Raw genomic sequence first — 13,898 nt, 5'->3', positions numbered from 1 at the left:
GAGCACATGCAGCCACGTTCGATTCAAGCTTTGGGCATCTCAAAACTACTTGTTTTTCTGCTGTATCTTTTGCTCCAGCTACAGGGCTAGCCTAATTCCTGACCACTAGTGACAACAGTTGCATATACATGCTATAATATGTGTTTGCAATCAGGAGCAACTGAAAAAAATATTTTTATGTTTAGTACACAGCACGGTGGCTTAGTGGTTAGCACTTCTGCCTCACAGCATTGGAGTAATGAGTTTGATTCCGGTGTGGAGTTTGTATGTTCTCCCCGTGTTCGCGTGGGTTTTCTCCGGATTCTCCGGTTTCCTTCCACACTCCATAAAAACATACTTTTTTTACGTTAGTTGGCCTTAGTCTCTCTCGGTCTGTGTGTGTGTATGTTAGGGGATTTAGATTGTAAGCTCCAATGGGGTAGGGGCTGATGTGAATGATTTTTCTGTACAGCGCTGTGGAATTAATGGCGCTATATAAATAGATGATGATGATTAAGAATATCCTAATAAATGTATTTCATAGAATTTAAAACTATTTTATTACTAATGCCTAAATTACTAACAGGTGACATTAATTGTTGTTGTTTTTTTTTTCTGTGCATTCCCCATAGGTATTGTATGTAACCTGCAGTGTTCTGTCTAGTAGAGCTGAGCAGAACTACACCTGAATTAATCAGACTAGGTATCTTCAGATCTGCTCCTTGAATTTGGGCATGTGTAGTAATGGGCCACTAGAGCTAGTTTGCATTGATTTCCTCGCCATGGAGCCGGATGAAGAAAACATTAGCAACATGTTGGTTGTGACTAACCATTACATCTGCTATGTCCAAGCCTACACCATCAAAGACCAGAGGGCTTGTACAGTCAACAAGGTATTATGGAAGAACTTCTTTGTGCACTACAGACTACCAGCACACATCCACTCTGACCAAGGTCGAGACTTTGAAAGCACCTTGATCAAGGAGTTGTGCAAGATCTGCAGGATCAAGTAGTCAAGGACAACCCCTTTCCATCCTCAGGGGGATCCCCTGCTGGAGAGGTTTAACATAACCCTCCTCAATATGTTGGGCACCTTGAACCCTAGTAAAAAGGCACAATGGAGCAGGCACCTATCCCAGCTGATGCATGCATACAATTGCACGAGAAATGAGACCACAGAGTGTTCCCCTTATGCTCTGATGTTCGGGAGAGAGGCAAGATTACCCATAGATATCTGCTTCAGGAACTCACCAGAAGATACTCCTGGGCCCTCGAGGTTAAAATACATAACCAGGCTGAAGGTTGAGTTAAAGTAGACTTATAGACTGGCTAAATAGTTAGCAAGGAAGTTGGGAGAGAGGAACAAGGCACATTATGACCGGGGAGTGAGGGAGCACATTCTCCAGCAAGGTGACAGATTGCTCTTGCACTATCTAGGCTTACCCAGGAAACATAAATTGGCCAACAGGAGTAAAGATGACCCACATGTGGTAGTGAAGAATTTGGATGGAATTCATTTTTATCACGTGAGACCAGAAGAGGCATCCAGGCCAAAAAAAACCTACCATCGTCAGCATTTATTGCCCCTAGGCCAAAAGAAGAGGAATCATGACAGTTTTGGAGAAGAGCTGCTAGAGGCACCAGGAGGAAAGATCCAGCAGTTCAAGAAGAACAATCCATTCCTGAAGCTGTGGTGGAGGAGTTTTAGTCTGTAGAAGATCCAAGGCGTATGTAAGCTCAGTTCATGCCAGAGAGAGTTCAGTCGGAATTTCCATGGGGAGATGAGGGGGTTTCTGAAGTCTGTACCCGTTCCAGAAGGGACATTAGACCTCCCATGATTCTTACCTACGAGTTTCTGGGTAAAGGTGCTGAGGTACCAAGAGTAATACACCCTGAGTATATCCTTGCCCATACTACAATGTGTACAACCCTTGTGTAAGTGTGGTTGGTTCTGCCAGGAGACAGGATATATTAACTCATGATTGCATTTTAGGTGGTTCACCAGCACTGAGTTGCTATCGTTCTATGCTAGAGCACCAGGAGGAGAGTGTAACCAGGCTGGCTTATACTGGGCAGTCAAGTGCTAAAACTGCTATGGAAACTCAGGGTGTAGCAGAGGTCAGCCCTACCAGAGAGTCTGGGAGGATAGGAGAGAGAGGCAGGTAGCAGAGAGGAGAGAGGAATAGGTGCTGGGAGTCAGAGACGTGTGACAGCAACAGGAGAAGGAGTGAGGTGTGTGTGGAAAGGAAAGGAGAGTCTGCCGGAAAGACTGAGTCTGAAAAGAGAAGCTGAGTGTAACTTTGCACAGAAAGGTCTTGTAGCCGGATCACTGCAGAGAATTCACTATTAAGTAACCTGAGGGTGATTATACAGCAAAGTAAGCCTATGTATGGTGAGGGAGTCTCCCGCTATTAGCGAATTGCGTGTGAGCAAAGAGGGACAGCTTGCAAGCTCAGGCTTGCAGTTAGTCAATGACCCAACAGTGGCTGAGCTGTCACTTGTCATCTTCATCCAGAAGAGAGAGAAGTAATAACACCCCAAACACTTTGACACCATTAACGCTGCATTAGGAAAAGAACGCTATACCTATAATTCTACAAGTTAACCTCTTTACATAAATCTGCACAAATACCAGAGACTCTGTTACCTGTCAGAGATGAGGAGACATTTCAAGTACCAGGGATCTAATGCAAATGACCAACGTTGGGACAAGTGCACCAACGTTAACCAGTTAACTTCACAAATTATTTAATATTGGCAGGACTGTGATTATTGTAGGAAATCATTATTGTTTATAATTTCAGGCTGTGTGTGAACGTTGTGGGAGAGTTTGGGCATCAGTGAATGTACGTGTGGCTGCCATCTTGTTGTTTCGTTATTACTGTACTGTTGCCTTTGATTATTATCTTACCCGCCAGGGGCGGGCTGGGCCGGAGGGCAGGGGGGCATCGGCCCCCCGGGCCGCTCAGTCCGACCCCTGTTTGGGCCGGCCCCAACTCCCCCGGAAGCCAAATTTGTATAACAATATCCGCGGCCGCATCGCAAAACACGCGATGCGGCCGCATCCAGCGCGCAGACGGCCGCGTCCAGCACGCAGACTGCCGCATCACGTGACACGCGATGCGGCCTCGTCATCAATGACGCGGCCGCATCGCGTGTCACGTGATGCGGCCGCCTGTGTGCCCCCCAGGCCAAGCTCTCCCAGCCCGCGCCTGTTACCCGCTATCCCATTTATCCCATCCAGAATCTTCCCATATTTAAATCTGCCTCTCCCATTAATTTCCCCAAAATAAACACCCAGTTGATTGTTTGCAACCACAGTATCCGGTACATTATTTCTCAGAGGGTTAGTGTGGTCAGGTACAAGGGGCTTCCCGAGTCAACCCCTGATGGGTTCAGTCACAATCTGCATCCCACCATACTGTGTAGAAGACTTAGGTGGAGGCAAACATTTTTAAAATTACCCCTCCTGTTTAACTTCTGCAAATCACTGTTCTACCCTTTACTTGCATTCTGTTATTTTTAAATGTAACTAAAGATTGTTTTATCTATTTTACAAACTTTGTAGCAGGAAATATTCTTAAAGTGAGCCTTTCACTTTACAAAATTTTTTGTAGGCTTGCAAGAAAAATATTTATCTATATATTGAACCGATTACAGTATATAAAAATTAATTTTCGATTGCTACGTTAATGATATTTTGAGTATAAACAGTGCCAATAGCACACTTGCTCCTAATCGGACACACTTGTGATTGTGGTGCTCATAGTGGACCTGATTCATTAAGGAAAGTTAGGTAAAAATTGAGTAAGTAGTCTCCTGGACAAAGCCATTTTACAATGCAAAGGGTGCAAATTACTTTTCTATTGTGCAGATAAGTTAAATACTGTCTGTTTTTTCATGTAAACTAATTAGCAGTAGACAAAAAATAATCTCTCTTTCCTTTTAAATCAAAATGTTTCAATCTGAAGCCAGTTGTGCAAGGTTTAGCATCAGTGACAGCTGAACTATTTAGTGGAGAAAAAGCAGGGTGCTGTATGACTGCGAGCAGCATTCAATATCCCCCGCTGTCTATCGTTGAAAATATTGTGTCTGTGATCCTACGATTTCTCTTATTTTACTTCTGGGACAGGCACAACTTTGACTATTTTCTTTTCTAAAATGACCATCCTATCAGCCATTTCTCTGCCACTATGTTTCATAGGAAATGTACCATGCTTTGTTCACACAACTTGTTTGTGCAGAAATTCTTAAAAAATTAGAGGCTGGTGCATGAGATGCTGTCCTTTGCCAGTAAAATTTTGGGCATTTTTGGCATTCAGCAACCACATGTAGATCATTGCAGCAGCTTAAAAGAAAATGATCCGCCATGCCACCAACTGAAGCAAGAGGTAGCACGAGGTAAAATACCACACTTTATATGCTTCAGCGATTTTCTCAAACCAGTTCAGTTGTGGGGTGGGCCTTCCCTGGGATATTGTGTAAAGGTTCCCTTTACTTTATTAAACTGCCATCCTGTGTGCCAATGCTGTACCACTATGTTTCATAGAAAGTGTATATTTGGGGGCGTGGCCTGGACGCCATTTCGGTCAGTCCAGACATTGCAGAGCTCTGCATAAACGTATAAAAAAGTTTAAAACAAGGGATCTTATCCCAGCGTTGTGGGTCTGTTTCAGGGTCTAAGACCTCCAGGCATCAGCAGGGACCTTTGGTACCCAACACTTGGCCCTACAAGCTGGCCCGTGACCGCCTGACTTTCCTGCCTGGTCTCCGACCCGTGCTGACTTTCAGGGAGGCCCCATTGTGAAGCTGTTACCCTGTGCTGAGAGAGGTCCTACTGAAATAGGAATCGCTGCATCTTACCTTGTTTATGCTGCTCAGGACCCTCCAGTGGCGCTTCCGTGACTTGTGTCCTGTACTTGCCCCGGCCCCCAGTAAGCCAGAAGCCCGCCGGACCCGACTTCCGGTTCGCGGCAGCAGTCTTCCGGTCGGCGTTTACAGGCTGGAAGTCCGCGGCTCACTGAATAAAGCAGACTCAGAGGTGCTCCCCGCTGCCGGTTCTACAGGCTCGGATTGGAGCCACTCGTGGGGGATTCGACAGGAGACACCCCCATCGGACTTCTTCGCTGCTGCACTGAAATAAATGGGTCACGGGGAGGCAGCTCTCGGGGACCCGAGCCTGGATTTGCTATTCACAGCCCCTCCAGCACTGCCCAGACTGACAGCAGAACCAGCTGAGGACACAGAACCAAAAGTCCCCTCTCCACCATTGTGGCTTAGTTTCCTGCAAGAGTGGCTGCGTCAGTGCACCTCACAGCTCACTTGTGAATATACACTGCCATCTGGTGGTGATACAATAAAAGCGCAGTCAACTATACTTCTAAACTACATATAAGGTTTTACCAACCATCTAGCCTGGCATCTGCCACACAAAAGATATCTAACAAGTGGGCACCCCAACCGACCTTACCGTATCAGAGGTAGACTCAGCCTGTCTCTTATTTACCCAGCTGGAAAAGGGTTGAGGTACACATAATCCACATTCTGTAACAGGAGCCCTGAGCTGGCGACAGTGCGGATAGCTCCTCCTGCAGCAACAACAGTACCTGACATTGACATCATCGAGATATCTAGGTTATGTATCACGTTCAGAGCTCCTCTGCCACTTTCAACTGTAAGTTGTAAAGAAATGTTACCTTGACTCTAACTCTAGTGGGTGGGGGATGCACTACACATTATTGATGTCCTGAAGCAAAGTATCGTATATTTTTCTATACAAATTGGGAAGCCGTCCATTGTTCTATACATTTGATTGTTGCAGATTTTGGTCACTACGTTAATCCTGGGACAATAGTAGGTGCTCCTTATTTGCCAATATGTCTCACAAAAATAAAAAAATAAGTAGCACTCCTAAACATACCATTATAAAAGCTCTTGAAAAGGCTGGTGGCCGACCTAAAGCATTGCCTGAAGCAGCTGATATGGGATCGGATTCAGAAGGCAATTCATCACCTGAAAATCCACTCACCCCCAATGATGTGATTGCCATAGTCACAAAAACAATTCAGTCAGACATGAGGGCAACTGTCTCAGAACTTCAATCGGAAATATCTGAACTCGGATCTCGTACTGATGTCGTTGAAAATCAGCTGGATGTAGTCTCCAAATACCAGCAAACAACAGACACGGAGATTGCTGACCTGCGAGCAGAAGTTAACACTTTTAAGGACCAACTGGAAGATCTAGAGAAACGTAACAGACGTAACAACATCCGGATAAAAAATGTCCCGGAAACCATTTCTGCAGAAGCATTGCCTGACTACTTAGAGGGCTTTTTCCTCCAAATGATACCTGATCTATCAAAAGAGTTACTTAATTTAGATAGGGCCCATAGAGCCCTTCACCCGAAACCAAATTCAGATCAGCGTCCCAGAGACATAATTATACGTTTCCACTATTTCAAAACTAAAGAGCGAGGAACGTGCAATCGATCTCCTACTCTGGATCGCACCTACAGTTGTATCAGGACCTGGTTCCATCTACTTTGAAAAAACATAGAGACCTTATTAATGTTACAAAAGCTCTACACAACTACTCGATTAAGTATAAAAGGGGCTTCCCATTCCAGCTAATTGTCTCCAAAGATGGTCGGAACCACTTGGTGAAAACCCTGGAGCAGGGTCTTGATTTGCTTAGGCGTCTTCACCTTACCCAGGACTCTGAGCCTTCCACTTCAACATCTCCATCGCAGCAGAAGACTTCGGTTCCGGCTCCATCCTGACAAAAAGCGTTATACTTGGATGTAAACGTACTCCAGTCTTTTCACTATCTTAGGCTTTCCTTTTCATGAGGTTTGAGTAATTAGTTTAATGTTTCACACAGGTTTATTGTGTCCACTATAATACTTGAAGTTTATATAAAGAAAGATTATAGGCCTTTACTAATTTCTTAGAGTATATATCTTTTTGATATAGTTATTAGTATCCAGGTCAACAGCCCTCCTCCCATTCCCTACTCCCCCCTCTTTCCCTTTCATCCCTTCCCCATTCCCCCCCGCCCCCTCTCTCCTCCCTACCTTTTCTCCTCAAAGGGCGCTGACCAATTCTAATTCGGTTGACCTAAAAATAGACATGGAGTCTTAATTTGTATATTAGTACTTACTCCGGTTTTCTCCGGAGCCTATATAGAATATGTTTACAGTTCTTGTTCATACTGTTGAAATGTTTATATGTTTGAACTGTTTTGACATCTTTTTATTTGATGTTTATATTATGCTATTTATATCACTTTGTTTTGATAATTTCCGGTGCGGTCCCCCTCACCTATGCTTATCTCACTTGCACCCACATGCCTTAAAAGTGCCCTAAGCACAGATTTTGTTAGTTGTCTACTACGTTTCTTACGAAATACCATTGCCCCCTCTAACCTTTCCACTACCACGCAACCTGATACATTTCTTTTATCTAGGTCCTGGAACTCACCTCGAGATCAGAACCGCCACACATTCCCATCCCCTTTTTCCTTATGTGTCTTCCCTTCCCCACATCCAGCTACTAGATTTAAATAGAAGCTTTAACCTCTTTGTTAAAACAGTGCTTCTCTTGCATCAATATCCCCCATGAGTCTTAAAATAATATCTCTTAATGTCAACGGTCTTAACTCACCGAATAAGCGTACAATGGCTTTACAATATTTTAAGAGGAAAAACCCAGACTTGATTTTCTTACAAGAAACGCATCTTAAGGATCCCCACCCCTCATTGGCCTCTAAATTCTATCCACATGCTTTTTATTCTTCTGCAAACGTAGAACGTAGAGGCACAGCAATATTGATACATAGTAGAGATCCTCTGACTATTGAATCGCAGATATCTGACCCTCTTGGTAGATATGTCATTCTAAAAGGTACCTTGAATCAGAATCCTATAACTTTAGCCTAAGTATATGCCCCAAACGTGCAGCAGGGGGCTTTTTACGCAGATTTTTTTCAGAAACTATGCTCTCATGCAGGTGGTATGACTGTTGTGGGAGGGGACTTTAATACTATCCTAGACCCAACATTAGATAGATCTACTCAAACTCATATCTCTCCAGGACACTCTAAGGAGTCTAGTAGGCTGAAGGACCAATTGAAGCTATTCATTTGTATGATGCCTTTTGAGTTCTATACCCTTCTTCCAGAGAATACACTCACTATTCGGCCCCTCATGATTTGTATTCAAGAATAGATTATTTTTTTTGTTGATGTTGCCGATCAACATTTTTTTTGTTGATCGGCAACCCAGAAATTGGGAGATGTCCGGGTCTTCCCGGTGTCCTGGTCTGACCATGAAGCAGTTGAGCTGTCTTTGCTCTTACCTCGGCTCTCACAATCACACCCTAGATGGCGACTTGATGAGTCATTACTTTTTAAGAAAGAACATATCACTCAGATATCTCAGGCTATTACTGATTACATTTCACAAAATGCGTCACCGGAGATATCACAACCTATACTCTGGGAAGTCCATAAAGCTACCATACGAGGTATCTTTATTAAAATGTCAGCGCAGCAGAGACAGAAAGAAAGAGAGCGAATACGCGAACTTGTGCAACAGATACAGCAAGTTACATCTCGCCGTCAAATAACCCCTAAAAAGAGAATATATTCAAAACTTCTTTTTCTTAAGGGACAGTTGAATCAAATACTATCAAAACATGCAGATAAGACTCTCTTGTGGGTACAGCAAAAGTATTATGAAAAAGGTGAGAAAGCTGATACTATCTTGGCACGCAAACTCTGTGCCCGCCGTACTCGCAACAGAATAATGACATTAAGAGACTCTACGGGTTCTCTTCTTTATGATCCCCAAAAGATTACACAACAATTTAGGGATTATTATGCTTCTCTATACAATTTGAGTCCAACGATAGAAGATCCAATCCAGCTTAAAGCAAATATTAAGAGCTACCTCCGCTCCTGCCAGTAACCCAAACTCAGTAGAAGTCAATTGACAGCTCTTAATGCAGAGATTACCTCAGAAGAAATTATTGAGGCCATTAAAGCGTTGAAACGTCAATCAGCCCCAGGTCCAGATGGATTTTCCTCCATATATTACAAAAAAATTGTTTGCCAACTGGTCCCCATGCTTTCAGGGTTATTTAGTTCGGTTCTTGAAGGGGACAAATTTGATGGAGCCACCACCGGAGCGGGGATTGTGGTAATACCTAAACCGGACAGGGATTCGACGGAAGTGAGTAACTATAGACCCATTTCTCTGCTTAATGTTGATTTAAAACTTTTTGCTAAGATACTAGCAAATAAACTGGGAGCTGTTCTCCCTTCACTGGTCCATCCGGACCAAGTAGGAATTGTCCCAGGAAGGCAAGCTTCAGATAACACGAGAAGAATAATAGACTTAATCCATATAGCTAATAATATGTCTCTCCCGGCTTTGGTGGTTACTCTAGACACCAAAGAAAAGCTTTTGATAGAGTGGCTTGGCCATTTATCCAGCAGACTCTGGGAAGCATGGTGATCCAGGGCTCCTTTTGTAAGGGGATCTCGGCGTTGTATCATAATCCAACGGCTTCAGTTTTAGCGAACGGTCTCACATCAACACTGTCGAAGTCAACAAATTGGATAGAGTCATTTCAATTAAAGTCTAGCAAACTTGGTTGTCTTTGTCTGAAAAGATGCGTACGGTACGCTACGACGTACAAGGGCACGCTACAGCGTGAAAGGGCGTACGCATCCACTACACGTGGCAGCAACAGTAATTGATCTTTTACCATACATTCACACAAACACGCATACTTATAAAATAGTACACATTAATGGTAGTTGCAACACATAGTCAGTTATGTCGAAATATAGTAGTATTTATATGTTACATCAGAGTTACATGCATATTAGTGAAATACACGGAACGGGTTGAAGGAATAACATCATGAGTGGTATCATAATGAACCTTGCTACATATCCTACTGTTTGGTTCACTCTGCGAGGGAATCGCAGAGTGCATACACAAGTTATGAATGATAGGGAATTATGAACTACTTAAGACTAAGGAATCTTGGAGGGAAGAGCAGAGCATACCCCCTGCAGAGATGACCCCCTCCTTTGGATTCCTTAGGATGAACCAGCCAATGATTGACTACCCCTTGGACATTCCTGAGACCTGGACCAATAGATGCAAGCTATACCATCTTCATTGTATTACTGTATTTGATTGTGTATATAAGCAGCAGCTTGTGATCCAGCATGCAGACTTCTTGTCCCCAGACTTCAGGATTGAATGACTGCACTGGATCCAGAGCGCCTGCGATAAGTAACGGCTGTATTTACTATTACTTCGCTTGAGCATATTTATTCTACTATTTGCGAATAAATCTTTGTGCTTTGGAAACACAACTCGAGGTTCGACAATCGTTATTGGTTAGCGACAATACGCACATAACAACACCCTTTAGAATAAGTAATGGCACTCGTCAGGGCTGCCCCCTATCTCCCTTACTCTTTGCCCTTATCATGGAACCCTTAGCAGCTAGAATTAGAAACAACATGGAAATCACGGGTATTTCCACGAGTTCTAGAGATAATAAGATAGACCTGTATGCTGATGATGTCATACTCACATTAACTAACCTGCACACTTCATTGACTAACCTTTTGAAAGAAATATCGCTCTATAGTTTCCTATCGAACTACAAAATTAATGCGGACAAGTCTGAAATTTTAGATCTTAATATCCCTCAGCATATCACCCAACCACTTAAAAACACTTATAACTTTAGGTGGCAACACAATAAGATCAAATATTTGGGAATATACATAACTAAGAATTACTCCTCTCTGCACGCAGCTAATTTCCCTAGACTAATTAATACAATTCGAGGTGACCTAACTCAATGGAATAAATTTCATATTTCCTGGATTGGCAGGATGGCTTCAATCAAAATGAATGTTTTACCCAGGTTACTTTATCTGTGGCAAACGCTCCCAATTCAGGTTCCCTTACATGTTCTCCAGCGCCTTCAGCAAATGATATCTAAATTTGTATGGGCAGGGCGTAAGCCTAGAGTGCGTATGCGAATACTCTCCAAACATCAAACCTCTGGAGGTCTGGGCCTCCCAAACATAATAAAGTATTATAGAGCTACACATATGTCACAATGTATCCTATGGCACTCACCCCCTCATTATAGAGTGTGGACGCAGATTGAGGAAGATATATTACAATTATATTCCCCATACTCCCTTCTCTGGATACCATCCCAGCATAGGACTAGATGTTTAGCCCAGCTTCAGTCTGCCCGTTTCTCTGTCTTAATTTGGGATCAAGTGACCAGATTTTATAAGTTGCGATCTGATTACCCATTGCTTGTCCCACTTTGGAATAATAAAAACTGTGAACCAGGGTTAGATCATAAAATGTTTCATTACTGGTCCACACATAACTTGCTCTTTATTTGGGATCTGGTCCCAGCTGGGGTTTTTCCTACATTTTCAGACCTACAGAGAAGATTACATTTACCCCAAAAAATCTTTTATCAATACCTTCAACTTAAGCACCTCTATCGATCATTAAAAACGCCTCTCCCCTCGGACCAATGCTCGGATCTAGAATCTTTATGTCGCTGTTCCCCAACTACTAGAGGCTTAATATCCACCTTGTACCAATTGATTAACAACTTTGGCCAGCCTGAAAAAGATCCTCATGAGCTTGCTTGGGAGAGGGACACCGGGGAGATCTTGACTCCTAAAGAATTGTCACATGTGAGATCTAATATAGCTTAGTCATCCATATCATTTAGGATAAAGGAAAACTCTTGTAAGATTTTCTACAGGTGGTATTTGGTCCCCTCTCATCTCCACACTATCTTCCCAGCGTCTAGCAACCGATGTTGAAGAGGGTGCGGTCTGCGGGGTACCCTGTTGCATGTTTGGTGGTGTTGCCCTAAATTACGACCTTATTGACAACAAATTCATAATCTCATTAAGGATGTTACACAGGTTAAAATGCCCGAGTCCCCCCTATACTCACTTCTTCCTAGAAGGCTCCCGGGCACTAGTCGCTCCACGCAAAAACTTATCAATCATATATTAAATGCCTCTAAATGTCTAATTGCTGCCCTATGGAAAAACACCTCTCCCCGCTCGCTCTCAGCCACTATCAGTAAGGTCTGGTCAATCTATAGGATGAAAAGCATCACAGCTCTTCTCAAAGACAAACCAGTGAACTTTCAAAACACATGGTCTTCCTGGACGAGTTACTATGATGCTGAGCCTCCATTGACAACCGTTTGACAAGTCTCTGATGTTTTGATATATATCCCCATCAGGCTTAAGAAGGCTCTTAAATTTTAGAAAATCCTAACTTAATTTGACCTCTTTCCTATAATCTGATACATAAAACAATGAGTAGAATATTCTCCTTCGCCCCTCCCCAACCCCCAAAACCTTTCTTTCCCTCATTCTTTGTCTCTCCCCTCCCTCTAAAAAATAAAAACAAATAACACTTTTCCTTTCTATGTATAGCATACCCGATTATAGATAGTTATTCAGAGCTTTTCTTGTTATTGTGAGTAAATGTTTTTGAGTCTCATATGTATGCATCATGTATATGTTTTCTTTTGATATGTGTCAAACTCATTGTTTGTTTTATAAAAACCCTAATAAAAATTACCTTTTAAAAAAAAAAAAAAAAAAGAAAGTGTATATTTTATTAAACTGCCATGTATTTGTGTTGCTGCTCTGTCACTAATTTTAGCCAACCAGCTCGCTGTTGTCTTTGGCCACAATTGATGAAAATGTTGACAGTTGTGAAGAGATCATTAGAAAATAGACTGTAAATAAACAAAGGCATCTCAAAATCACATGATTTTACCAATTTTTCACAATTTTTAATGAAATCCAGATCAAAAACCAAAACACATGAGATTTTTGGCCAGAACCAAAATCAAAACACGAAAATGGTTTCAGAAACAAAACGAAAATGAAAATACGGGGAACTGCACACATCTCTAGTAATAATACTACAAACCTTTGGAACTTTTACATCTTTGTTGTTTTCAACATATTCTTCTTTATTATCAGCTGTCATAAGCATCAGCATGTTGAGGATGTAACTTTTTCCTTTTCCTAAAATGAGAGAATAAATCGTGTTACACTATGCTGCAGAGTGTCGGTTTCTTGCCTGTATGTGGTTGGTAAAGCGAAACATTCCAAGGTAGCATGTTATTCATTTGGAAGATCAAGTGGGCCTCATTTATAAGGGCAAAATGGCAGAAGGCCAAGGCAAATCCTGTGTGGTAGTGCTGTTAATTTGCATAGGTGCACGTAAAATTCTGCCAAAGTGCACAGTTTTACGAAGCAAGATGATGGTGTTTGCAGAGGGGCAGAAGTTTGCACCAGTCCATGAGAGAAGTTTGGTAGTGTGAAAAGTATGAAATGGGCGCACTGGTGCATCTGGTTCTTCTACAGAGCAATGTAAGCCTGAGATTTTATATTGCAGAGTGGGATCAGTGAAATGAAACATAGGGGCGGAGAGGGCATATTTTCAGGGGTGTTCTGTGTATTTTCTCTCTATAAAAGGACTCCGTATTTGTATTACCTCTGAGTTGACAGAGCAGGGCCATAATGACAGCAATGCGACCTGGGCCACTGGCGATGGGGGTTCTGCGGATGCCTGCTATTTATCCCACATATGGTGCCACAGGGCCCTGCACTTAACTGTCCTGGCTGCATCTGTTTCCAGTTGATATGTGAACACAATGACATCACAGCACTGTATGCAGAGGGGAGCCAAGAGGAGCCAGCCGAGAAGTGGAGAGGTAAGTAATTGCCGACAGCAATAAAACCTTTAGATAACAAATGTAATTTTTTTTGTTTATGTAAGAGATTTAGAGAAAGTGCAAGATCTCAGAAACTGGCTCCCT

At 42.6% G+C, this 13,898-nt stretch overlaps 1 protein-coding gene across 2 annotated transcripts in view; it reads right to left on the bottom strand.

The window, feature by feature from the left end:
- Positions 1-13,898, bottom strand: part of LOC142136854 (uncharacterized) — a 358,937-nt gene that overhangs the window by 291,108 nt on the left and 53,931 nt on the right. For both annotated transcript variants that reach the window (XM_075194706.1, XM_075194707.1), the window contains exon 3: positions 13,004-13,101. In XM_075194706.1, the coding sequence (XP_075050807.1) occupies positions 13,004-13,101 (98 nt within the window). The remainder of the gene's footprint in view (positions 1-13,003; positions 13,102-13,898) is intronic.

Source organism: Mixophyes fleayi, chromosome 1, assembly GCF_038048845.1.
Source record: "Mixophyes fleayi isolate aMixFle1 chromosome 1, aMixFle1.hap1, whole genome shotgun sequence".
NCBI classification, from domain to species: Eukaryota; Metazoa; Chordata; class Amphibia; order Anura; family Limnodynastidae; genus Mixophyes; species Mixophyes fleayi.
This window is presented reverse-complemented; position numbering and strand designations above follow the sequence as displayed.